General features: G+C 43.1%; 1 protein-coding gene across 2 annotated transcripts in view; it reads left to right on the top strand.

The window, feature by feature from the left end:
• Positions 1-18,012, top strand: part of PARVB (parvin beta) — a 67,502-nt gene extending 49,490 nt beyond the window's left edge. For both annotated transcript variants that reach the window (XM_070755295.1, XM_070755296.1), the window contains exons 8-13: positions 2,982-3,001; positions 6,056-6,117; positions 7,999-8,067; positions 8,988-9,089; positions 11,918-11,990; positions 14,877-18,012. In XM_070755295.1, coding sequence (XP_070611396.1) covers positions 2,982-3,001; positions 6,056-6,117; positions 7,999-8,067; positions 8,988-9,089; positions 11,918-11,990; positions 14,877-14,953 — 403 coding nt within the window. In that variant the 3' untranslated portion in view covers positions 14,954-18,012. The remainder of the gene's footprint in view (positions 1-2,981; positions 3,002-6,055; positions 6,118-7,998; positions 8,068-8,987; positions 9,090-11,917; positions 11,991-14,876) is intronic.
• Positions 18,013-25,500: the final 7,488 nt, after the last annotated feature.

Below are 25,500 nucleotides of genomic sequence, written 5' to 3'. Positions count from 1 at the left end.
AAACAATGTTCTTTATAATGAAAATTCACTTAACCTAAGCCCTCTTTTGGTATAGCAAAGAGCACTTGTCTCCAAACAAACTGGTAATTTGTAAGCTTGCAGCTGTGAGGCAATTCACAGTCCTTCTTCTTTCACAAAGTGAAACACACTTTGCTCTGGTTTAGTTTCAAAGCGGGGAAAAATCAGCACACAAAAGGTCAAAGTCAGTAAAGCAGTCACGAAACACAAGGATCAGATAATCCTCCACAATGGCCAAACCCACAGGCTGCTATTTATAGCAGCCTCACTAATCATCACAGCCCCACCCAACCACAGGTGGCCTCATTTTCTTTGATAATAATCTCTCAGTTGTTGCTGCCTATGCATCGCTCTCCGCATGCGTGGCTGTATCATTAACTCTTGTTCCGAATCCAAGGAGGAGCTAGATAATTGATCTCCTTCTGAGCTGTCTGCCCCACTCTCCTCCTCCCTGTCACTCATGTCTTCTTGGTCAGAGGAGCCTTCATCAGCAGATTCCACTGGGGGCAAAACAGGCCTGCAGCATGTGGATGTCTCCCCCACATCCACAGTCCTTGGGGCAGGAGCTGGGCCAGAGCTAACCACAACAATACCATGGGGAATTTGTCTTTTCCCATGATCTTAGGTGACCCCTGTGAAATGGTCGTTCAACCCCCAAGGGGGTCCTAACCCCCAGGTTGAGAAACACTATTTTAGAAGGTCATTGAAGCACTTGGAGGTTTATCTGAGTAGTGCTCCTGGTTCCTGTATCTGCAATTTTTTCTCTGGAAATCCATTTCTACTCCCACACTATTCACCACTCAAGTGAGACAGAGACAATAAAGGGGGATTGAAATGGAAGCAGAAAGACCTTGGAAATTCATAACTATCATTCCATTGATGTGGTGGCAGATTTTACTTTTACGATTTTCAATATTCTGGTGTTTTTTGAGCCGTGATCTCTCCCTGGTTGTCCTCGCTTGCTGGTTTCAAACTGAAGAGAGTTTGAGGAGCTACTTGTGAAGGTGCCAGAAGAGTTGTGCAGAGATAGGATTTTTTTAATTTTTATTTTTATTTTGTCAATATATAATGTAGGTTTCAGAGGATATAATCACAGTAAAAAGCAACAATAGAAGAATAGAAGATAAGGCAATAGGAATAATGTGGAAGAAATAATCATTGGGAATAATAGAATATAATTCTATTGCCCAAGTGTGATTGGACACACAAGGAATTTGTCTTGGTGCATATGCTCTCAGCGTACATAAAAGAAAAAGATACATCTGTCAAGAATCATGTGGTACAACACTTAATGATTGTCATAGGGGGTCCAATAAGCAATGAAGAAACAATCAATATTAATAAAAATCTTAGGTTACAAGCAACAAGTTACAGTTACACAGTCCTAAGTGGGAGGAAAAGGATGATAGGAATGATGAGAAAAACTAGTAGAATAGAAGTGCAGATTTAGTAAAAAGTCTGACAGTGTTGAGGGAATTATTTGTTTAGTAGAGTGATGGCGTTCAGGGGGGAAAAACTGTTCTTGTGTCTAGTTGTCTTGGTGTGCGGTGCTCTGTAGCGACGTTTTGAGGGTAGGAGTTGAAACAGTTTGTGTCCAGGATGTGAGGGGTCAGTAAATATTTTCCCCGCCCTCTTTTTGACTCGTGCAGTATACAGGTCCTCAATGGAAGGCAGGTTGGCAGCAATTGTTTTTTCTGCAGTTCTGATGATCCTCTGAAGTCTGTGTCGGTCTTGTTGGGTTGCAGCACCAAACCAGACAGTTACAGAGGTGCAGATGACAGACTCAGTGATTCCTCTGTAGAACTGTATCAGCAGCTCCTTGGGCAGTTTGTGCTTCCTGAGCTGGCGCAGAAAGAACATTCTTTGTTGTGCTTTTTTGATGATGTTTTTGATGTTATAATAGAGTTGTAATAGAGTTCATATACATGGAGCTAATAGAAATATAAGAGAGACATTAGGACAGGGTACGGAAGGCACGCTGGTGCACTTATGCACGCTCCTTACTGACCTCTTAGGAATTTGGAGAGGTCAAACTTGGATAGTCTTAAGGGTAAAATTTTGGGGGTTAGGGGATGACACCACAGAGTCTGGTAAAGAGTTCCATGCTTCAACAACTCCATTACTAAAGTCATACTTTTTGCAGTCAAGTTTGGAGCGGTTAACATTAAGCTTGAATCTGTTGTGAGGTCGTGTGTTGTTGTGGTTGAAGCTGAAGTAGTCGTTGACAGGGAGGACATTGTAGCATATGATCTTGTGGGCTATGCTTAGGTCATGTTTCAGGCATCTTAGTTCTAAGTTTTCTAGGCCCAGGATTGTAAGTCCATTTCTGCACATCTAAAGATTTTGTATATGATAATATTTTCTGGCGGGGTCTCTTTGTTTTTCCAGAGTTGTGCATAGGATATCCTAGCTGTTGTAATTATATGGGTTATTAGATATTGTATTTTTTTGGGTGTGTGTGTGTGTTTTTATTCCTAGAAGCATACAGTCCAGAGTGAGTTCTATATCCATTTTTGTTATCTCCAATAGCCATTTATGAATTTTTTCCCAAAATAAGTAGGTTTTTTTAAAGGGCAATTAGTATAAAGGGTTATGAAACATCTATGCAATAAATAAGGATGTATGACAATGGAAAATAATTACTATGGCCTAAATTTAATAGATTAGTGAAAGCAGTTGATGAGATGTCACAGCTAACAGCATTGTAAATTTGAATAAAGATATTGAAAAATTCTATATTTGATCACCCAGGTGATAAAAGTAAAGGAGGCAGCACTTGTTGAATGATTTATACCGAAAGCAATTGGAAAATTATTGTATTGTATTGAAGGTAGAAAGTATATGACATTGTATGTGTTTATGAGTAGAAAAAAAATAAAAATAAAATTCTACCCGGAAAAAAAAACAAAATATGAACATTTCGCTAGCCATTAATTATTTTTTTTAAAACTTCTTATTTACAGGATGATGATGGGAAGGTTTGGTAAGTAAAAGATTTTAACTTGGAAATAAAAGTATCTTGAGAGTAAGATGCCAAAGAACTGAAATTGTGGCTTAAATTGTGGTTTAAACTCTTTCAAGTTTATTATGATTAATGATATGAGATATTTATCACTATAAAGTGTTAAGCATGTTGTTTCTAAGTTGGCTGTAGTTTTGCTCAGTCCAGTCCAGTTTTCAAATTGGGGACAGAGTGTTTTCTGTTGCATTCTTCCATTTTCTCTAATTTATTTATTTATTTATTTATTTATTCAATTTTTTTATGCCGCCCTTCTCCTTAGACTCAGGGCGGCTTACAACATGTTAGCAATAGCACTTTTTTGTAACAGAGCTAGGCTATTGCCCCCACAATCCGGGTCCTCATTTTACCCACCTCGGAAGGATGGAAGGCTGAGTCAACCTTGAGCCGGTGATGAGATTTGAACCGCTGACCTTCAGATCTACAAGTCAGCTTCAGTGGCCTGCAGTACAGCACTCTACCTGCTGCGCCACCCCGGCTCATTTCTGGGCTTCTTAATCAGCATGCTGGCTGGGTAACTCTGTGAGCTGAAGTCCACATATTGAAAGTTGCCAAGGTTGAAAAACATTGGATTAAAACTTGGTTCTGCTGCTGGTCTAATCCTGGCATATCTAGGATGCTCTATTGACCCAATTGGAAGATAAGGGTTCCTGGAGAATGTGGGTGTGTATATCTATGTAGTTTTGTCCTTTTATGTGTGAGAATGGTTTGTGTGTGCAAGAGAATAACTGTTAGCTGCAGAATGAATTACCGTCTTTTTCAGAGTACAGTGGTACCTCTACTTACGAACTTAATTCGTTCCGTGACCAGGTTCTTTAGAAAAGTTTGTAAGAAGAAGCAATTTTTCACATAGGAGTCAATGTAAAAGCAAATAATGCCTGCGATTGGGGAAACCACAGGGAGGGTGGAGGCCCTGTTTCCTCCCAGGAGATTCCTTGAGAGGCCCAATGGAGGCTTCTCCCTGCCTTTTCCGGCCCTGTTTCCTCCCAGGAGATTCCCTGAGAGGCCCCATGGAGACTTCTTCCCGCCTTTTCCGGCCCTGCTTCCTCCCAGGAGATTCCTAGAGAGGCCCCATGGAGGCTTCTCTCTACCTTTTCTGGCCCTGCTTCCTCCCAGGAGATTCCTAGAGAGGCCCCATGGAGGCTTCTCCCTGCCTTTTCTGGCCCTGGTTCCTCCCAGGAGATTCCTTGAGAGGCCCCATGGAGGCTTCTCCCCGCCTTTTCTGGCCCTGCTTCCTCCCAGGAGATTCCTAGAGAGGCACCATGGAGGCTTCTCTCTACCTTTTCTGGCCCTGCTTCCTCTCAGGAAATCCCTAGAGAGGCCCCATGGAGGCTTCTCCCTGCCTTTTCCGGTTACAGTTTCGGAGGCTCGGGTTTGTAAGTGGAAAATGGTTCTTGAGAAGAGGTATTTAGAAAAGTTCGTAAGTAGAGGCATTCTTAGGTAGAGGTACTACTGTATAAGACACACTTTTTTCCCTCTCTAGAAGAGGCAGAAAATTTGGGTGTGTCTTATACTTTGAATGTAGACCCACAACCATGCGCTCAACAACCAGCAATGTGCTGAAACTGACCAGGATGCTGGTAGGTAGAAGCAGAAATCCCCCCTTGTTTCCCCACCCGAAAACTAAGGTGCATCTTATACTCCGAAAAATATGGTAATTTGATAAATGGGATGTTTTATTTCACAGCCAATTAATTTTAAGCAGTAATTATTTCAAGTAGATACTTAGTTTCTTGGAATCTGCTGTTTTGTGGGCTTGTGACCTTGTTAGTACCTGATTAGGGCTGGAACGAAACATTTGGAGCAAGTTAGACCAATGGGGAAAAAACCCTGAAAAGACTTACGGCTTGGAAAACATTCTTCGCAGAGAGTAACAATGAAAGAGCTTGCAAGCGGATAAGAGCTGGGAAGATTGTTAGCAACTATTTAGGGCTGAAAAAACCCCTACATTCAGAGTATAAAAGCACCCAAATTATCAGCCTCTTTTAGGAAGGAAAAAGGTGCATCTTATACTCCAAAAATACGGTATATTGTCGAGTCATATTTGCATTTTACATGGTGCTACCTATACAGTGATCCCTCGATTTTCGCGATCTTGATCTTCGCGAAACGCTATATCGCGATTTTTCCCACCCGATGACGTCACTCTCTTCCTTGCTCATCTTTCTTTCTCTCTCTCTTTCTCTATCTTGCTTCTTCCTCTCTCACATTCTCTTCCTCCCTCTCTCATCTCTTTCTTTCCTTCTCTCTCTTTCTCTATCTCTCCCCCTCTTGCTCTCGAGTGGCGGGCGGCGGGCGGGCGGGTGAGTGGCGGGCGGGCAGCAGCGAGGAGCCGAAGATCGGGGTTTCCCCTTTGCGTGGGCGGCGGGGAAGACCCAGGGAAGGTTTCTTCGGCCGCCCAGCAGCTGATCTGCTCGGCAGCGCCGCAGCAGCGAGGAGCCGAAGATCGGGGTTTCCCCTTTGCGTGGGCGGCAGGGAAGACCCAGGGAAGGTTTCTTCGGCCGCCCAGCAGCTGATCTGCTCGGCAGCGCCGCAGCAGCGAGGAGCCGAAGATCGGGGTTTCCCCTTTGCGTGGGCGGCGGGGAAGACCCAGGGAAGGTTTCTTCGGCCGCCCAGCAGCTGATCTGCTCGGCAGCGCCGCAGCAGCGAGGAGCCTAAGATCGGGGTTTCCCCGCCGCCCACGCAAAGGGGAAACCCCGATCTTCGGCTCCTCGCTGCTGCGGCGCTGCCGAGCAAATCAGCTGCTGGGCGGCCGAAGAAACCTTCCCTGGGTCTTCCCCGCCGCCCACGCAAACTCCACCATCTGCGCATGCGCGGCCATGGAAAAAGGGCACGCATGCGCAGATGGTGTTTTTACTTCCGCACCACTATATCGCGAAAAATCGAGTATCGCGAGGGGTCTTGGAACGTAACCCTCGCGATACTCGAGGGGTCACTGTAAATATCACCACGTATATCACCACTTTCCATTGAATTCTCACCGTTTTAACAAAGCTTTCTTTTTCTCTTTTAAACCAGAGCGAGATGCCTTTGATACACTCTTTGACCATGCTCCAGATAAACTAAGTGTGGTAAAAAAGGTAAAATTGTGTTTAATGAACCTCCTCATTTCTTTCGTTTACTGTTCCCTTGGTACACTGAAAAAGCATCCAATTTATGCAACTGAATGAAGTAAACTCCTGGGGTGCAGTACAGGTAGTCCTTGATTTACAATAGTCTATTTAGTGACTGTTCAAACGGCACTGACAAATGTGCCTTATGACCGTTTTTTACAGTTATGACGTTTGATGCGTCCCCTTGATGATATGATCAAAATTCAGATGTTTGACAACTGGTTCATATTTATGACTGTGGCTGTGACCTCCTGAAAATTATTATTATTATTATTATTATTATTATTATTATTATTATTATTATTCCCTTCTCCGTAGACTCGGAGAGACAATGGGGCACTAACATGAGCCCCAACTGGGAATTCCAATCCAATTCGCTTATCCAAGGTTCGATTTTTTAACAGAGCCATGTTGGTCACGCCGTTGCTATCCCGATACTAACTTCCTTCCAGTTCCCCATCCAGGTTAAGGTTCATCCCAAATCCCCACACCCACAAGTTCATCACGGGGACCAGTCCGAGTGCAGGGATTTCACCGACCTCCTCTTTACATCTGTTGATGCAGAACAAAAGATGACCTTGGACTCTAAGAAAGGAATTTGTTGTGACTAGTAATTTTCCCTCTAATGCATCCATCCCTCCCAGTTCCCGTAATGCTTCTCTACTGTGGCAGGCCAAAGTCTCTAACTCCACACGATGGCTTCGGCCTGACCGCTCGCTTAACAAACGCCTCAGTTTTAACAACAGAAATTTTGATCTCAATTGTGGTTGTAAGTCGAGGACTACCTGTGGATGACTGCCAAGAACTCAGAATCCTGTCTTTTATGCTGCTATTTTAACTAAAATAACATTATCCAGCTCAACTCAGAGTCTTCGGAGAGGGGCAGCATACAAATCTAATAAATACTACTACTACTACTACTACTACTACTACTACTACTAATAATAATAATAATAATAATTTATATATATCCATATCCAATTAGCATTTGTAGTATATTATGTCAGTACAACACAGCAAACGAGATCACTATGCTGGATTTTGTATTTCATCACCAGTCGGGCGCTTTCCAAGCACCTAGGACTGCGTGATGTAGCGGTGAATTATGTTTGCCGATCCCAGTAAAGCGTCCTTTTGCAATTGACAGATGGAGATTTTGTCAATTCAGATGGTTTTCAAATGTCCGCTGAGATCCTTTGGCACTGCGTCCAGCGTGCCAAGTACCACTGGGATCACTTTCACTGGCTTATGCCAGAGTCGTTGCAGCTCGATTTTTAGATCTTCGTATTTCACTAATTTCTCTAGCTGCTTCTCCTCAATTCTGCTGTCTCCTGGGATTGCGATGTCGATGATCCATACTTTCTTTTTATCCACGATCACAATGTCTGGTTTGTTATGCTTCAGAATTCGGTCAGTCTGAAGTCGGAAGTCCCACAGTAGTTTTGCTTGCTCATTTTCGACCACTTTTTCAGGCTTATGATCCCACCAGTTCTTTGCCACTGGTAAATAGTAGTTCTGGCACAAGTTCCAGTGGATCATCTGTGCCACAGCATCATGTCTATGCTTGTAGTCAGTTTGTGCGATCTTTTTGCAGCAGCTGAGTATGTGATCGATTGTTTCATCTGTTTCTTTACAGAGTCTGCACTTTGGATCATCTGTTGATTTTTCAATTCTGGCTTTGACAGCATTTGTTGTTGTTGTTGTTATTATTATTATTATTATTATTATTATTATTATTATTATTATTATTATTTAGGGTAACCTTGTGCTTAGTGTTGTATCTGTTCATGGGAATCAGCATGTAGGATATTTATTTCTCTAATCATTGTATTCTTTCCCACTTTTCAGTCCTTGATCACTTTTGTAAACAAACACTTAAACAAGCTGAATTTGGAAGTGTCGGAATTAGAAAGCCAGGTAAGACATCTAGAAACAACATTGGAAATTTATATTCCAGCTATCGGGACGGGTAACTTTTTAAAAAGCTACCGATGGCCCATTTGAAACTATTTCAGTCACTAGCTTAATTTGTTGCTTATATCACTGCTATCATGTGCCCCTGTGTTCTAAGCAAATACCATTGCACTCTTCACTATTTGTCAGATCGTGATCGATTCCTGGGTCACTTGGGAACATTTTGGGAATTCTTGTAGACATCCTCTAAGGCAGTGTTTTTCAACCAGTGTGCTGTGGCACACTAGTGTGCCGCGAGACATGGTCAGGTGTGCCGCGAAGCTCAGAGAGAGAACGAAAGCAAGAGAGAGAGAGAGAAAGAAAGAGAAAGAAAGAAAGCAAGAGAGAGAGAAAGAACAAGAGAAAGAAAGCAAGAGAGAGAGAGAGCAAGAGAGAGAAAGAAAGCAAGAGAGAGAGCAAGAGAGAGAAAGAAAGCAACAGAGAGAGAAAGAGAGGGAGGGAAGGACAGAGAGAGAAAGACAGAGGGAGGTAAGGAGGGAGAGAAAGAGAGAAAAAAAGAGAGGAAGGAAAGAAGAGAAAGAAAGAGGGATGGAGAGAGAGAAAGAAAGAGGAAGGAAGGGAGAGAGAGAGAATTTTTTGTCCAAACTTTTTTTAGCCCCGCCCCGCTCAATGTGCCCCAGGGTTTCGTAAATGTAAAAAATGTGCCGTGGCTCAAAAAAGGTTGAAAATCACTGCTCTAAGGTTTTCCTCCTTATCTGAAAATTAATACGCAAAACTGCTGAAATATTCTGCTCAGCCTCAGCCTGCCCAAAATGTCCCTGATATAGAGGTGGTGGTCATGTTGGCTGAACGATCTCCAGCCCAGTTGAGGTTCTGCTGCCACTTGATTCTCATCTTCCTATCTGGCCCTTCTTTCTTCTCAGTTTGCAGATGGCGTCTACTTGGTGCTACTGATGGGCCTCCTTGAAGATTATTTTGTCCCTCTCCATCACTTCTTCTTAACACCTGAAAGTTTGGATCAGAAAGTAGGCAGTAATCATTGGGCATTTTATTTATTTATGAAAATTTATATTTGTATGTAGGTATGTTTGTTTGTTTGATTGATTTCTGTGCCGTCCAATGCCAATGGGACTTAGGACGGCTTACAACAATAAAAATACCTTACAATAGTAAAAGGAGTCAAATACAGTGGTACCTCGTCTTACAAACTTAATTTGTTCCGTGACGAGGTTCGTAAGGTGAAAAGTTCGTAAGATGAAACAATGATTCCCATAGGAATCAATGTAAAAGTGAATAATGCGTGCAAGCCCAAAACTCACCCCTTTTGCCTTACACTGCTGGGAATCCCCGCCTCCGGACTTATTTTGCCAGCCGAAGCGCCCATTCTTGCGCTGCTGGGATCATAGTTCCCTCTAAGCTGAGCAGTGAGCAATCGCTCACTTAAAAATCATCATCAACTCAGAGTTTTCCAAACCTGCCCAGAAGCCGAGAGGGAAAGAGTGAGAGGGAAGGAGAGAGAGAGGAAGAGAGGAAGAGAGAGAAACAGATAGAAAAAAGAGAGGAAGGAAAAGAGAAAGAAAAAGAATGGGAGTAAGGAAGAGAGAAAGAAAATCAAAATCTAGTTTGAAACTAGCTCAACTATTTAAGTGGCAGTTTGATATTGATAGAGTTGCCCTATTATGAGCTCACTGTTATAGACACACAGTACAGTATTTTATTTTGAAATTCTCTGAGGCAAAACAGGGTGGGGTTTTTATTTGTTTGTTTGTTTGTTTATTTATTTATTTACGCTCAGACACTATACTTTTCCGCCCACCCCCCCAAAGAAATTAGAGGGAACACTGGCTGGGATTCCCCTGAGGCTCTCCTCGCTGGGAAACTCCACCTCCGGACTTCCGTGCTTTTGCGATGGTGCGATTTCCCTGAGGCTCCCCTCGCTGGGATTCAAAACAGCGCTGTCAAAAATGAAGGGAATCCCAGAGAGGGGAGCCTCAGGGAAATTGCAGCATTGCAAAAACACGGAAATCCGGAGGTGGGGTTTCCCAGCGAGGGGAGCCTTCGGCTGGCAATGGAAGTCAGGAGGCGGGGCATCCCAGCGGCAGCGGTTTGGGTTTGTAAGATGAAAATAGTTCGGAAAAAGAGGCAAAAAAATCTTAAACACCGGGTTCGTATCGCGGAAAGTTTGTTAGATGAGATGTTTGTAAATTGGGGTTGTAGATTGCTTGTTTTAGTTAATATTGGATTTCAGAATTATATTGTTTTCTTCATATGCTGTGAGCCACCCCTGAAGAAGGATATAATGGAACTGGAAAAGGTGCAAAAAAGGGCAACAAGTATGATCAAGGAAATGGAGCCCCTCCCTTATGATACCAGGCTGGTCTCTTCAGCCTTGAAAGACGGCGTTTAAGGGGTGACTTGATCGAAGTGTATAAAATCATGCATGGGATAGAAAAGGTGGATAGAGAAAAAATATTTTCTCTATCACACAATACTAGGACAAGGGAGCAATCCCTGAAGCTCATAGGTAAGAAAGTGAGGACAAATAAAGGGAAATATTTATTCACCCAGAGGGTCGTTGGTTTATGGAACTCACATCCAGAAGAGGTCGTGACAGCTGTCAGCCTTGATAGCTTCAAGGCAGGATTAGACAGATTCATGGATGCCAAGTGTATTGGTGGTTATTGAAACGGATGTCCATGTGCCGCTTCTATGTTGGTTGAGACAGGCAGGATTCCCTCGAGTACCATTTGTTGGGGGTCAAGGGAAAGGGAGGGTCTTGCCTTCTGCTCAAGATCCCCATGGACAATTGGTGGGCCACTGTGTGACACAGAATGCTGGACTCGGGTTTTGGCCCGATTCAGCATGGCTCTTCTTAGGTTGTTATGTCCTCCTCGGACAGGGGCCCAATGAATAACAGCAACAACAATAGTAATACTAATAATAATAAAAGTAAAACCCACCTCTGCCGTCAGGCATGGGGGAATTGAGATCCTCCTTCCCCCTAGGCCTTTACAATTCTATGCATGGTATGTATGTATGTATGTATGTATGTCTGGTTTTTATATTAATGGGTTGTTAATCATTTTTAGTATTAGATTACTATTGAACACTGTTTTATTGTTGCTGTTAGCCGCTCCGAGTCTCCGGAGAGGGGCGGCATACAAATCCAATAAATAAATAAATAGATAGATAGATAGATAGATAGATAGATAGATAGGTAGGTAGGTAGGTAGGTAGGTAGGTAGGGAGATAGATAGAGTAAGTAAGTAAGTAAGTAAGTAAGTAATTAAAGTAAAGTAAAGTAAAGTAAAGTAAAGTAAAGTAAAGTAAAGTAAAGTAAAGTAAAGTAAGTAAAAAAACCCTCTATTATAAAACCCCTTAGAGCAAGCGGTCCAATCAACACAAATGCATACCACTCAAATATAATTTGGACATGACAGATGTCAATATTCATTGGCTCCAGGCCTGCTGGCAAAAGCCAGGTCTTCGCAGCCTTTCGGAAGGCCATATGACTGCCCAGCTCAGCTCTCAATTACTTCAGGCAGCTTACAAGGATAAAAACCCAATATTAAAAAAAAAGCAATAATCCCCCGATGACAACAATCAGATAAGCCACTTGATGGGCTCAGATCCTTCTGAGGTTCCCAGGCTTGTTGGCAAAACTAGGTATTCAGGTGAAAATGTCAAAATCAAATACAATCCTTGGTCATAGAAACAGAGGCATAGAATCCAAATCACGTGAAGTATTGGTACCACTTTATTAAATCCTCAGTAAGACCACACCTGGAATGCTGCATCACCAGCTGTTACAAGAATCTAATCATGCCTTTATGTTGTCTGATTCCTTCTTCAGGTTCACAATGTCTCCTATTCTTTTGAGCTGATGCAAGATGCAGGGCTGAAGAAACCAAAAGCACGACCAGAAGGTACGGCCTGAAGACCTGGAACCGATGTTAAATAAAGTTAGGAGTCTCCATGTCTGGCCAGGGGAGATGACCAATTGCTTCTTCCAAATGAGAACAGTATTAAATTAATCCCCCCTGCCCTAATGCCACTAGGAATTTTAAATTTTTATTTTCTTTTTATGTACACTGAGATTGTGTGGACCAAGACAAATTCCTTGTGTGTCCAGTCACACCTGGCCAATAAAATACTATTCCGTTCCATGCCATGCCATGCCATGCCATTCTATTCTCCATTCCACTCTATTCCATTCTAATTTCCACTCCACTCCATTCTCCATTTCACTCCATTCCATTGCATTCCATTGCATTCTCCACTTCATTCCATTCTCCACTCCACTCTATTTCATTCTATTTTCCACTCCATTCCACTCTATTCTCCATTCCATTCTCCACTTTACTCCATTCTCGACTCCACTCCACTCCATTCCACTCTATTCTCCATTCCATTCTCCACTTTACTCCATTCCATTCCATTCTCTACTCCACTCCATTCTCGACTCCACTCCACTCCATTCTATTCTCCACTCCATTCAATCACTCTTATTCTTCATTCCACTCCATTCCATTCCATTCTCCACTCCATTCCATTCTCGACTCCACTCCACTCCATTCTATTTTCCACTCCATTCCACTCTATTCTCCATTCCATTCTCCACTTTACTCCATTCCATTCTCCACTCCACTCCACTCTATTCTCCACTCCATTCCACTCTATTCTCCATTCCATTCTCCACTTTACTCCATTCCATTCTCTACTCCACTCCACTCCATTCTATTCTCCACTCCATTCAATCACTCTTATTCTTCATTCCACTCCATTCCATTCCATTCTATTCGCCATAAGCATTATATATAAATTAAAACTTTGTTATAGGGCAGTTCTCAGACATCACTAACCATAAAACTTCACCATAAATAAAACTATTAAATAAATCCCTAAAATATCAAGGTTGTCTACCCTTAACCTTAAAGTGTACTTCCTTCCAATAGGAGTGTTTAGCTGGAAATGTTCTATGCTCTCTGTACCCCTAGATTATTTTTAGATTAGCACTAAAGGTAAAAATTTCACTCTAAGGCCAGATTATTTCTCGCCAGAGAACCCCAATCCCCAATTCACTCTAATGCCAATGATAATTTTTTTACCCCTAATAAATTTATTATTTATTTATTTATTAATTAGGTTTGTATGCAGCCCCTCTCCGCAGACTCGGGGCGGCTAACAACAGTAAAAAAAGACAATATAAACAAATCTAATATTAAAAGTAATTTAAAAAAAAACCCATTTAAGAAACACCAATCATACATACAGATATACCATGCATAAATTTTATAAGCCTGGGGGGAAGGGAATATCTCAATTCCCCCATGCCTGCCGACAGAGGTGGGTTTTGAGGAGCTTACGATAGGCGAGGAGGGTGGGGGCAACTCTGATATCTGGGGGGGAGTTGGTTCCAGAGGGTCGGGGCCACCACAGAGAAGGCTCTTCCCCCGGGCCCCGCCAAACGACATTGTTTAGTCGACAGGACCCGAAGAAGGCCAACTCTGTGGGACCTAACCGGTCGCTGGGATTCGTGCGGCAAAAGACGGTCCCAGAGATATTCTGGTCCGATATCATGAAGGGCTTTATAGGTCCCTAATTATAGGGATTATATCCCTAATACTAGGATAATCCTGAAACTATCACTGAAAATAACTTTGGATCTTGAGATAAAGCAAGCTTGAATTTACCTTGATGCCAACAGGATGTTTAATCCATAAACATGTAAACTCAAACTATTATTATTGTTCTTGTTATTATTATTATTATTATTATTATTGTTGTTGTTGTTGTTGTTATTATTATTATTATTGTTGTTGTTGTTGTTATTATTATTATTATTATTATTATTATTATTATTTCCATTTATATGCCTCCCCTCTCCAAAGACTTGGGGCAGCTCACAACATATAAAAACAGTATACATTGGGATAAAGATAAGTTAAAATTAAGAGTTACATTGTAAAAAGAAACTAAAAAGCCTATTAACATGCACACATCCCATTCAGCAAGCTTACTACAGTGGTACCTCATCTTACGAACGCCTCTTCTAACGAACTTTTCAAGATACGAAGCTGGTGTTTAAGATTTTTTTGCCTCTTCTTCCGAACTATTTTCACCTTACGAACCCAAGCAGCTGCTGCTGGGATGAAGGGGTTTCTTTCCCCCCCCTTTTTTGAAGAAAGAAAAGGGAGGGGCTGCATAGAGTAGGAAAATTTTGCCGAGAACAAGGTGCTTGCAAAGGAATTGAGAGGGTGTCTTTTTAAGAAAGAAAAGGGAGGAGGGAGGGGCTGCTTGGAGTAGGAAAATTTTTGCCGAGAACAAGGTGCTTGCAAAGGCACTGAAAGGGTGTCTTTTTAAGAAAGAAAAGAGAGGGGCGCCCCCACTTGCCTTTCTTCCTTCCCACTCACTCTTTAGCCTAGCCTTGCTTCTTCCACCCACCCCCTTTAGCTGCTCCTCCCTGCCCTCTGTTCGCCTCCCTTCTAAAGTTTGGGATTTTCCTGAAGGATTTGCACGCATTATTTGCTTTTACATTGATTCCTATGGGAAACATTGTTTCATCTTACGAACCTTTCACCTTACGAATCTCCTCCTGGAACCAATTAAGTTCGTATGATGAGGTACCACTGTATATATTCATTGGCCAAGGGGTAGAGTTTAATAACCCCAAGCTTGGCGGCATAAGTGGGTCTTTAAACTCTTATGGAAACTAGCACTAAAAGAGAAGACTTTTTCACGTTTGCAATTCAAACATCGTGTTTTGGTAAAGAAAAAGCCACCACATCTTTTCCTTTTGGTTTATCCCTCAGATGTCGTCAAACTGGACCTGAAGTCTACCCTGCGGGTTTTATACAACTTATTCACGAAGTACAAGAACGCAGAGTGACCTGAACCTCTCCAGAAACCGCAAGGGATGTCCCAGGAAATTGCCCTTGATTTTTTATTTTCCTTCCTATGTTTTGTTTGTCTTTCCAGTCCGTTTCCTAACTTGGTGGCCTTCGGTTGGGTTGGTAGGCAGTATCCGAAGTGAGTCAGAATGAAAGACGTGGTCCCATAAATCTGGAAGCTAACCGGGTTGGGAAAAGCTGGTTTCTGTTTTGCCTTTTGTGTTGTGAATCTTCCATACTTTGAGCCTACAACCTGCCTTTTGGAAATGAAATTTTGCTCCCTGGAAATACCCGTGTGTTTGCAGAACTGTTGCTTGCAGTCTTCTCTGTTGAGCATAGTGTCTGATTCCAACATTGGTGTTGCAAACTGGCCAGGCATTGTTGAGAAGAAAATGCCCTGTCTGGAACTGGGCATAGGTTTAGTCTAAGCTCCAAATCTCACTTCTATCTGAACATGCTTGAGTCCCAGCCCCGAGTCTGCGGAGAGGGGCGGCATATAAATCCAATAAATCTAATCTAATCTAATCATTACTGTGGTAATACGAGGGTTGCCCAGTAAGTAATGCACCACATTTTTTTCCTTCAACAATTATTTACTGAACACAATGAAACTTACACACAAGAAAGAGTGATGCTTCTTCTACACTCCCTATTTTTCCACATAATTTCCATCCCATTCTATGGCCTTCCTCCAGCGAGACATAAGGGTATGTATGCCCTGTCGGTAACACTCCTTGTTCTGGTCACAAAGCCATTTCTGCACTGTGTGAATCACCTCTAATAGCCTCACCCTTTGTGCCCAGCGACTAACCGTACTTCTGTTGATTGCAGATTCTCCCTAAACTGTACAGAAATGTTTGTGAATGTTCCCAACAATTTCTTTCTCTGCAGGGATAAATTCAATGATGACATGCTGCTTGTAATGTATATCACTTACAGACGCCATTTCAAAACACTGCTGCAGCTACATACGATGTCTCAGAGGGACTTAGAGCACCCCCAGCCAGGCGGGTCACTCACAAACACCAATCCTAGAAAGAAGACTTGGACACATTTCTCTCTGGGTGATGTGACACAGTATTGAGCTGTGCACCTCCTTTTATTGGGAGCATATGCAAACGGGAATGATTACACGTACATGTCAAGTGATATACAAACATCCAATAACGTCACTCTAAACATGATCTCAAGTCCTTCCTATCTCCATATGGCATGTAACCAATTTCTATTGAGCAAATGTCTCTCATGGCCAATTTCCTGGGACCTTTTGTTTCTTAACACAGCTATCTCCTGTTTACCATAAGCAAGGTCTTTTATCACGGCCTTCATCCTGTTTACTCCAGGCATTGGCATCCTTTGATCAGACAGTTCTCATCCTGGTTGATGCATACTTGTTATCAGAGGAGAGTGGTTGAACCGTTTTATGGCCAGTCATTTCCTTAAGCAGATTTCGCCAGAAGTGCAGACTCAACTATGTGACTGACATGTAGTCCTGTCCTGGCTAATGGAGCCAGAGTGTAGAAGGCATATATGCTAGAAGTACAGATATTAATCCTATCCTAACATGTATGCTACATCGGTCGGCTATACTGTCGACTGCAGATTCTCCATAAACTGTACAGAAACGTTTGTGAATGTTCCCAACAGTTTCTTTCTCCGCAGTGGAGAAATTCAATGACGACACGCTGCTTGTAACGTACACAACTTACAGACGCCATTTCCAAACACTGCTGCAGCTACGCTATCGGTCTGAAGAAATGCAAAATTTACCCACATATTCCTGACAATTTGTTCTGCTGGGCTCTCTGGTAGGAGCCTCCCGACAATTCAAGGGTACAAATTGCAGACACACACACATTTGAAAATTCAAAACAATGTTCTTTATCACAAAATTCAAAATAAACTAAGCACTCTTTTTTGTATTGTAAAGAGCACTGTCCCAAAACAACCGGGTAGTCTGTACAATTTCCCTTAAGCAGTCATTAAGTACTTAGCTAGGAGCTGTGAAGAAACTTCCCACCCCTTCTTCCAATGAAGTGAGACACACACACACACACGTTGCTCTGCTTTGGTTTCAAAGGCGTGAAAAAATCAACAAAGTCCAGAAAACAGCAACACACGATTCCTGAAGAACTGCGATCAGATACTCTTTCACAGGCCACACCTACACACTCCTTTTTATAGCAGCAGCCCTAATTACAGCAGCCCCACCCAACCACAGGTGGCCTCATTTTCTCTTGTAATAATCCTTTAGTTGTTGTCTCCTATGCATCACTCTACGCATGTGTGGATGTGTCATTAATTCTTGTTCAGAATCCAAAGATGATTGATCTCCTCCTGGGCTGTCTGCCAAACTCCCCTCTTCCCTGTCACTCACGCTTCCTTGGTCAGAGGAGGCTTCATCGGCAGATTCCATCGGGAGCAAAACAGGCCTGTGGCATGTGGATATCTCCCCCACATCCACCTGCACACTCCTTGGGGCAGGAGCTGGGCCAGAGCTAACCACAACACAATTCAAATAATGTATATCTAAAATTTCGCATTCGTAACATTACTGTCGGCTGAGAAAAAAATATGGTGCATTACCCCTCTCCGAGTCTTCGGAGAGAGGGGTGGCATACAAATCTAATAAATTATTATTATTATTATTATTATTACTTTCTGGGCGATCCTCGTATAATGGAAAACAACACTGATTTCTCTAGCAAGGTCATTGTAAGGATTGTGAAGGGCGAAAGCTTATAGGAACGTTAATTGTGATGTGGCAGCTGGTTTTAAAAAATGTCTTCTGGATGAGAGTTACCGTGATCAATTTGGGGAACTCCGGTTTTCCAGATTTTACAGGAGTGGTTCTGTGCCTTTTTCGCCCTGATTTACGTACGTCTAGGCCTCCTCTACATCTTTTGAGGGCGGTGGATCTAAGGCTGTTTTCTAAATCTTTGACTGCATCGCTTCTCTTTTGATATCGCCTATCCCATGACCTCACTCCGTATATCTATTGTACATCTCGGATGGCACACTTGCCTGTTTTGAATAAAACGGATCTTTTCTGATGAAATTTCTGAGTGTGTAGAATTGTTGGTTCCCACGAAGCTTGGTTTGTAAATGGGGATTCCTTATTAAGACAGGGATTGGGTGGCCTGCAAAGGAAGGATAATCTTTCATCTTAAAAGATGCCCCCTTGTTAGCCTCCTAAAAAGGGGTGGACTTGTAACTCTCTGCAATCTGCAGTTCAAACTTCCTCTTCTTAAAAATAGCAATAGCAATAGCACTTGCATTTATATACCACTTCATAGTGCTTTACAGCTCCCCACCTTTTCCGGCCCTGTTTCTTCCCAGGAGATTCCTTTGAGGCCCCACGGAGGCTTCTCCCTGCCTTTTCCGGCCCTGTTTCCTCCCAGAAGATTCCTAGACAGGCCCCACGGAGGCTTCTCCTGCCTTTTCCAGCCCTGTTTCCTCCCAGGAGATTCCTAGAGAGGCCCCACGGAGGCTTCTCCCTGCCTTTTCCGGCCCTGTTTCCTCCCAGGAGATTCCTAGAGAGGCCCCACGGAGGCTTCTCCCTGCCTATTCCAGCCCTGTTTCCTCCCAGGAGATTCCTAGAGAGGCCCCACAAAGGCTTCTCCCCGCCTATTCTGGCCCTGTTTCCTCCCAGGAGATTCCTATGAGGCCCCACGGAGGCTTCTCTCTGCCTATTCTGGCCCTGTTTCCTCCCAGGAGATTCCTATAGAGGCCACATGGAGGCTTCTCCCTGCCTTTTCCGGCCCTGTTTCCTCCCAGGAGATTCCTAGAGAGGCCCCACGGAGGCTTCTCCCTGCCTTTTCCGACCCTGTTTCCTCCCAGGAGATTCCTAGAGAGGCCCCATGGAGGCTTCTCCCTGCCTTTTCCGGCCCTGTTTCCTCCCAGGAGATTCCTAGAGAGGCCCCACGAAGGCTTCTCCCTGTCTTTTCCGGCCCTGCTTCCTCCCAGGAAATTCCTAGAGAAGAACCCATGGAGGCTTCTCCCTGCCTTTTCCGGTTACAGTTTCGGAGGCTCGGGTTCATAAGTGGAAAATGGTTCGTGAGAAGAGGCAAAAAAATTCTTGAACACACGGTTTGTATCTAGAAAAGTTCGTAAGCAGAGGCATTCTTAGCTAGAGGTACCACTGTATCACTGTATAAAGCCACTCCCTTCCACAGGTGGCACTAGGGGGCATGTGATCTGCTAGCCTATATATACCAGTGCAAAGCAAATGACTCTTCCCTTTTACCCCTTACTACTTCTCCATGCTGACTTCCTTTAACTTGTTATTCTTGGTTGAGGCCACATGTGTTGGATGTACAATCCAATGCCATCCTCATGAATGGTACCATCTAGCAACTATTAGAACGGACTGAAATGTAAGCCTTACTACCTGCATCCTGTTATGCATGATAGTGAAAGAAATCAACTCAATTGTGAGTAAAAGGTTGTACTTCTCATCTTATCCAAGGAGAGATTATTTGCTACTAAACAAAGGGGGATTGCTAGTCATGTGTCTCTTCTTGCTGCACTATATCTGCTGCAAAGTAATAGTGCTATTAATATATCCAATAGAGTCAACCTGTTCTGTCCCCGCGAAGAACGTAGCGCAACACCCAGTTTGTACAAACTTGTTTAATCCAAACACCACTTCTAATAAACGTCTTAGCAGCGAATGTTAGCAGTCTTACCAATCTACAAGCAGTCTTTTTTGGCAAGCAACCAGCTACTAATTAATCTTCATTAGTAGCTGGTATCAATTGAAAGAGTTTGGCTGGGGAATTCTTTTTTTTGGGGGTGGGGGTAATTTCCCCCCCCCTCCATACAAACTTTTTTCCATACATTTCAAAATAGTCGAATTACAATAAAAACACTATTTAGTTAGTAAATCATATATTATTGTCCCCCCAAAAAAGTTTAATATTTCCAAATTAAATTATTTTTGGTATCAATCATGCCCCCTTAGCCTTGACCTCTAACTTTGTCATCCAGATGTCCAAATTTTCATCTAATTGAATTCCACGTTGATTTCCTTCAACCTTATTACAATAATTTCAGCTTATTCTTACAAACACAATTGGGGAAAAGAAAAACACATAGAAACGTATAACAAACACCATCACCCCCTTTGCTGTCTATCAAAGTGGCATTCCTGCGATTACTCAATTGTACGTTGTGTGGCTGTGTTGACATATTGACAGTGACTGTAACATTTGGCATAAGGTCTTGGGGAAAAAAAAAATCTTCCCATGATATTTAACTACCTTTTCAGTTGTTCTCTTGCAGAGTCCTTTAAGCCAGTATTTATCTTAAAAGATGTAAAAATACACATACCTGCCGAATGCAATCATACCGAGGGAGAAAGAAGGAAAAATAAGTTTGCTTAAAGTTAGCAGAAGAAGACTCAGCTGTATTGTTTTGGGATGGGTACAAACACCCGCCATCTGCCATTTGTCCAACCTTTTCATGGCTTAAATAATGGATTGTTTTTTGAAAGGGCACCACCTGTCTCCCAGATTCTGTTCTCCTTAAAAAGACAAGACCTTGTAGTGATGTGGTCCTATAGCTCAATGCTTTGGGACTTTAGCAAAGTTGATTACAGTACAGGCACAAATCGGGGTTTCCTGTGCTCAGATGTAACCTTTCCATTGTGCAATACTCTCTATCTCTCTTAAACACAAATATACAATAGAGTGGTACCCCTACTTATGAACTTAATTTGTTCCGTAACCAGGTTCTTAAGTAGAAAAGTTTGTAAGAAGAAGCAATTTTTCCCATAGGAATCTATGTAAAAGCAAATAATGTGTGCTATTGGGGAAACCACAGGGAGGGTGGAGGCCCTGTTTCCTCCCAGGAGATTCCTAGAGAGGCCTCATGGAGGCTTCTCCCTGCCTTTTCTGGCCCTGTTTCCTCCCAGGAGATTCCTAGAGAGGCCCCAGAAGGCTTCTCCCGGCCTTTTCTGGCCCTGGTTCCTCCCAGGAGATTCCTAGAAAGGCCCCACGGAGGCTTCTCCCTGCCTTTTCCGGCCCTGTTTCCTCCCAGGAGATTTCAAAGAGGCCCCACAGAGGCTTCTCCCCACCTTTCCCCGCCCTGTTTCCTCCCAGGAGATTCCTAGAGAGGCCCCACAGAGGCTTCTCCCCACCTTTACCAGCCCTGTTTCCTCCGAGGAGATTTCTAGAGAGGCCCCACAGAGGCTTCTCCCCACCTTTTCCAGCCCTGTTTCCTCCCAGGAGATTCCTAGAGAGACCCCACAGAGGCTTCTCTGCCTTTTCTGGCCCTGGTTCCTCCCAGGGGATTCCTAGAGAGGCCCCACGGAGGCTTCTCCTGGCCTTTTCGGGTTACAGTTTCAGAGGCTCGGGTTTGTAAGTGGAAAATGGTTCTTGAGAAGAGGAAAAAAAATCTTGAACACCCGGTTCTTATCTAGAAACATTCGTAAGTAGAGACGTTTATAGGTAAAGGTGCCACTGTATCAGATTTGCTAATAGGATCGTGGAAAAAGTTGCCTATTTTGGTGTACAACCTGGTTGTGTGAAAGACTTTCCATCATTTCTTGGTAGCTTTTTTCGGCTGCTGCCACAAACTGCTGCCACAGTTTCCACAAGGATATCTGAAATAACATATTTTTCGGAGTATAAGACGCACCTTAGCTTTGGGGGAGGAAAATAGGGGAAAGAATCTGCTTACCAGGTATTCATCTGGCTAGCGTCCTTAGTCTGGTCGGTTTCAGCACATTATTTTATCTCCTGGTTAGGACTTTAAAAAAACTTTATTCGGAGAGAGTAACAATGAAAGAGCTTGTTAGCCAGTAAGAGCCGGGAACATCATTAGCCCCTGGAAAGAAACATTGAGAGCAAGTAGAGCAATGGAAAAAACCCTGCTTAAAGACTTAGGACTTGTAAAACATTCTTTGCAGAGAGTAGCAATGAAAGAGCGTGCAAGCCGGTAAGAACTGGGAACATCATTAGCGCCTGGAAAGAAACATTGGGAGCAAGTAGAGCAATGGAAAAAACCCTGCTTAAAGACTTAGGACTTGTAAAACATTCTTTGCAGAGAGTAGCAATGAAAGAGCTTGCAAGCTAGTAAGAGGTGGGAACATCATTAGCACCTGGAAAGAAACATTCGGAGCCAAAAGAGCAATGGAAAAAACCCTGCTTATAGACTTAGGACTTGTAAAACATTCTTTGCAGAGAGTAACAATGAAAGAGCTTGCAAGCCGGTAAGAGCTGGGAACATTGTTAGTACCTGGTTAGGGCAGGAAAAAAAATTATTCGGAGCTAGTTAAGAGCAATGAAAAAACCCCTGCAGTGAGATTAGCCTATGAACAAATGTGGAAAGATAATAACCTCCCAACAGATAATATGATTATAAAGAAACGTATGGATTGCGCTGAAATGTCCAGGCTCACTTTTGAACTACAAAATAAACAAGAGAAAGACTTTTACACAATTTGGGAAAATCTGTATGAATGGCTTGAAACCCAAAGAAATAACTAATAAACGAGTAAATAATATATGGATATAATTGATAACTATAAATAACACAGTAAAATGTAAACGATTGATATATGGATTAGATAAAGCAACAAGGAGATATATAGAGTTTGCTTTTTGATTCACCAGGAATGCAAACAAGATGAAAATGATGTTCCTTTCTTTTTCTATTTTCTTTTTATTCTATTTTCTTTTCTCTCTTTTTTTCTCTCTGTCGATCTTTACACGTTTGCAATAGTCGTTTACTATTCTTTTTGAATTGTATTGTTTTTCTATTTGTGAATAAAAACTTATTTAAAAAGAAAATAAAAAAAAGAAAATAAAAAAACCCTGTTAAGACTTAGGGCTTGGAAAACATTCTTCGCAAAGAGAAGCAATGAAAGAGTCTGCAAGGTAAGAGCTGGGAAGATCGTTAGCAGCTAGTTAGGGCTGGGGGAAAAAAAAGCTACATTCAGAGTATAAGATGCACCCAAATTATCAGCCTCTTTTAGGGATGAAAAGGTGCGCCTTTGTTCTGTCTGGGTTCCCCCAGACCTCAACACCAACTGGAAAAAACCGCCAGACACGCTGGTAAAAGCAAAAGTACTTTATAGCTTGAAAAATAAACACAGAGAAAAACCTGTTCTTCCCAACAGGCAGGCTAGGAGACTTTACAGCAGAGTCCTGATGTCCAGACAATACAGCAAACTTCTTGCTGGCACACCCACCACTGTAGAGCATAAGACCCCCACCTTTCCCCCCCGAGGTTTCAGTATTCAAAGTCACAAACCAGAATTCCAAGACGCCAAAGATCACAGCCAGGTCCCAGGACTCCCAAAGATAATACTCCACAAGCCAGGAAGGGTGGGTCTGCCTTTTAGCCTTTCCAGAGAGCACCACATCCAAACCCAGCTGTTGCCTCTTTAGTGCTGAAAGTACCTAGCCAATTGGTCCCTTCTTTGTGTTGCTCTTCTCTGTCGCAGATCGATTATTGCTTGTGCATTTTCCTCTAAGGAATCCAGGCTGCTTGCTGGGGAGAGCTCCCTCTCGGGGGCCTCTGGCTGTTCCCCCTCTTCCTCAGCCTGGGATTCCTCCTCCTCGTCTGCCTGCACCTCCTGTTCCTCATCCTCCCCCTCTGAGCAGGAAACCGACAGAAGATCAGCCGTTCCCTGAGGGGCCTCGGACGGAATCACAACAGCCTTATACTCTGAAAAATACGGTAGTTATTCCTGCTTTTATCACATTTTGACAGTTCTAGTGATAGAGCTTTATTACACGTAGAAGGGACATCACAACTGAAGCCCCCTCCATTTTCTAAGTGGCCTCTTGTAGAAAAGTAGTAAATTTGCCATCTGGTTGAATTGGACCCTTTCCTAAATGCTGACTGGGTGCTGTTGGTAAGCATTCAAACACACCTCCTGTTGTGATTCACCCTGAGGCTGCTCAGGGACCAGCTGTGTCTCTGCTGGCTCCATGCCCGGAGGAGGATGACAGCGCAGAGGAGGGGGCTGAACAGCCGGACGGGGGAGAGGAAAATCAGGAATGGGATGAAGGAGAACAGCATGAGAGCCCCGGGGGGGGGGGGGGGGGCTCTCCCCAGCCAGTAGCTTGGAGTCATTAGGTGATGACGCACAAGCTGTCATTGACATGAGACAGCGACGTTCAGAGCAACGAAAGGAGCAGTTAAAGAGATATTTTCACCATTGAAGTAGAAACAGCTGGGTTTGGGTGTGGTCCTCATCAGCAGGGTTTAAAAGGCAGGCAAGCCCTTTAAGCCATGAGGAGTGTTATCAGCTTGGCGTGGTGTTATCCTGTCTTGTTTCTCGGCGTCTCTGTTCCTGGCTTGTGGCCCAGCAGCTTTGGAAGATCCGTGGGAGGTATAGGTCTGCTATCTACAGCTTTGGTTTGGCAGCAAGAATTCTGTATTGCTGCATGGACTTTTGGCCTTCGTGAATATATCTGAAGATACAGCATTTTCCTGTTTGTAAGGACATTTTCTGTTACCTGTGTTTTTCTTGGATTTTATAAAACTGCCTTTGCCTTTTACCAGTGTGTCTGGATTCTCTTTTTGGGTTGGTATTGGCTTCTGGAGTGACCCAGACAGAACACCTCCCAACCCAATGAACGAAAGTTTAATTAGGAACAGAATCAGGCGAACGTGTATCCCGGGTTATTACCTCCGTGGCTCCGATCCGGTTCCCAGTTAAGCAGCGCAGATGGTGCAAACAGGTTTTCCTGGGCTAGAGCTGAAGGTGCCACAGACGCCTGGTGATCTTTTTTTTTTTTTTGGCTAAATTTTGCTCACATCAAGTGGCTTTGCCTGTTTCACGAGAGGAGGCAAAATGTTGGGGCTGCGTGGAGGGGGCACAACAGGATTAGATAAAAGTTACCACGGCTGATTTCTCTTTTTAGAAAGAAGTGTGAACAGAACGAAATCAATTTCTTCCAGCTTAAAGAGAGAGAGGAAGAAAAAACAAAATTGGAATGAGAAAGTTTGACTGAAAGCCAGTTGCTAAGAAATATTTTGCTCCACGGTTTCCTGCACATCGAAGCTATTTTTGCTCTAAACGTGCAACATATTCTTCAATATTTGTCTGATGAATCCATATGACTCCCTTCAATGCCATCTCTTATACAAGTAGGCTTATGAATAATAATGCAGTGATACTTCGTCTTACGAACCCCTCCTCATACGACGTTTTGAGATATGAACCCGGAGTTTAAAAATTTTTTGCCTCTTCTTCCGAACTATTTTCACCTTATGAATCCAATCCGCCGTTGCTGGGATGCCTTGCCTCCGGACTTCCGTTGGGTTGCAGAACCAAACCAGACAAGTTATAGAGGTGCAGATGGCAGACTCAGTGATTCCTTTGTAGAACTGTATCAGCAGCTCCTTGGGCAGTTTGAGCTTCCTGAGCTGGCGCAGAAAGAACATTCTTTGCTGTGCTTTTTTGATGATGTTTTTGATGTTAGGTGACCATTTTGGGTCTTGAGATATGATAGAACCTAGAAATTTGAAGGTCTCTACTGTTGATACTCTGTTGTCTAGTATTAATAGTACTAGTACTAGTAGTACTAGC

The sequence above is a fragment of the Erythrolamprus reginae genome, chromosome 6 (genome assembly GCF_031021105.1).
Source record: "Erythrolamprus reginae isolate rEryReg1 chromosome 6, rEryReg1.hap1, whole genome shotgun sequence".
NCBI classification, from domain to species: domain Eukaryota; kingdom Metazoa; phylum Chordata; class Lepidosauria; order Squamata; family Dipsadidae; genus Erythrolamprus; species Erythrolamprus reginae.
This window is presented reverse-complemented; position numbering and strand designations above follow the sequence as displayed.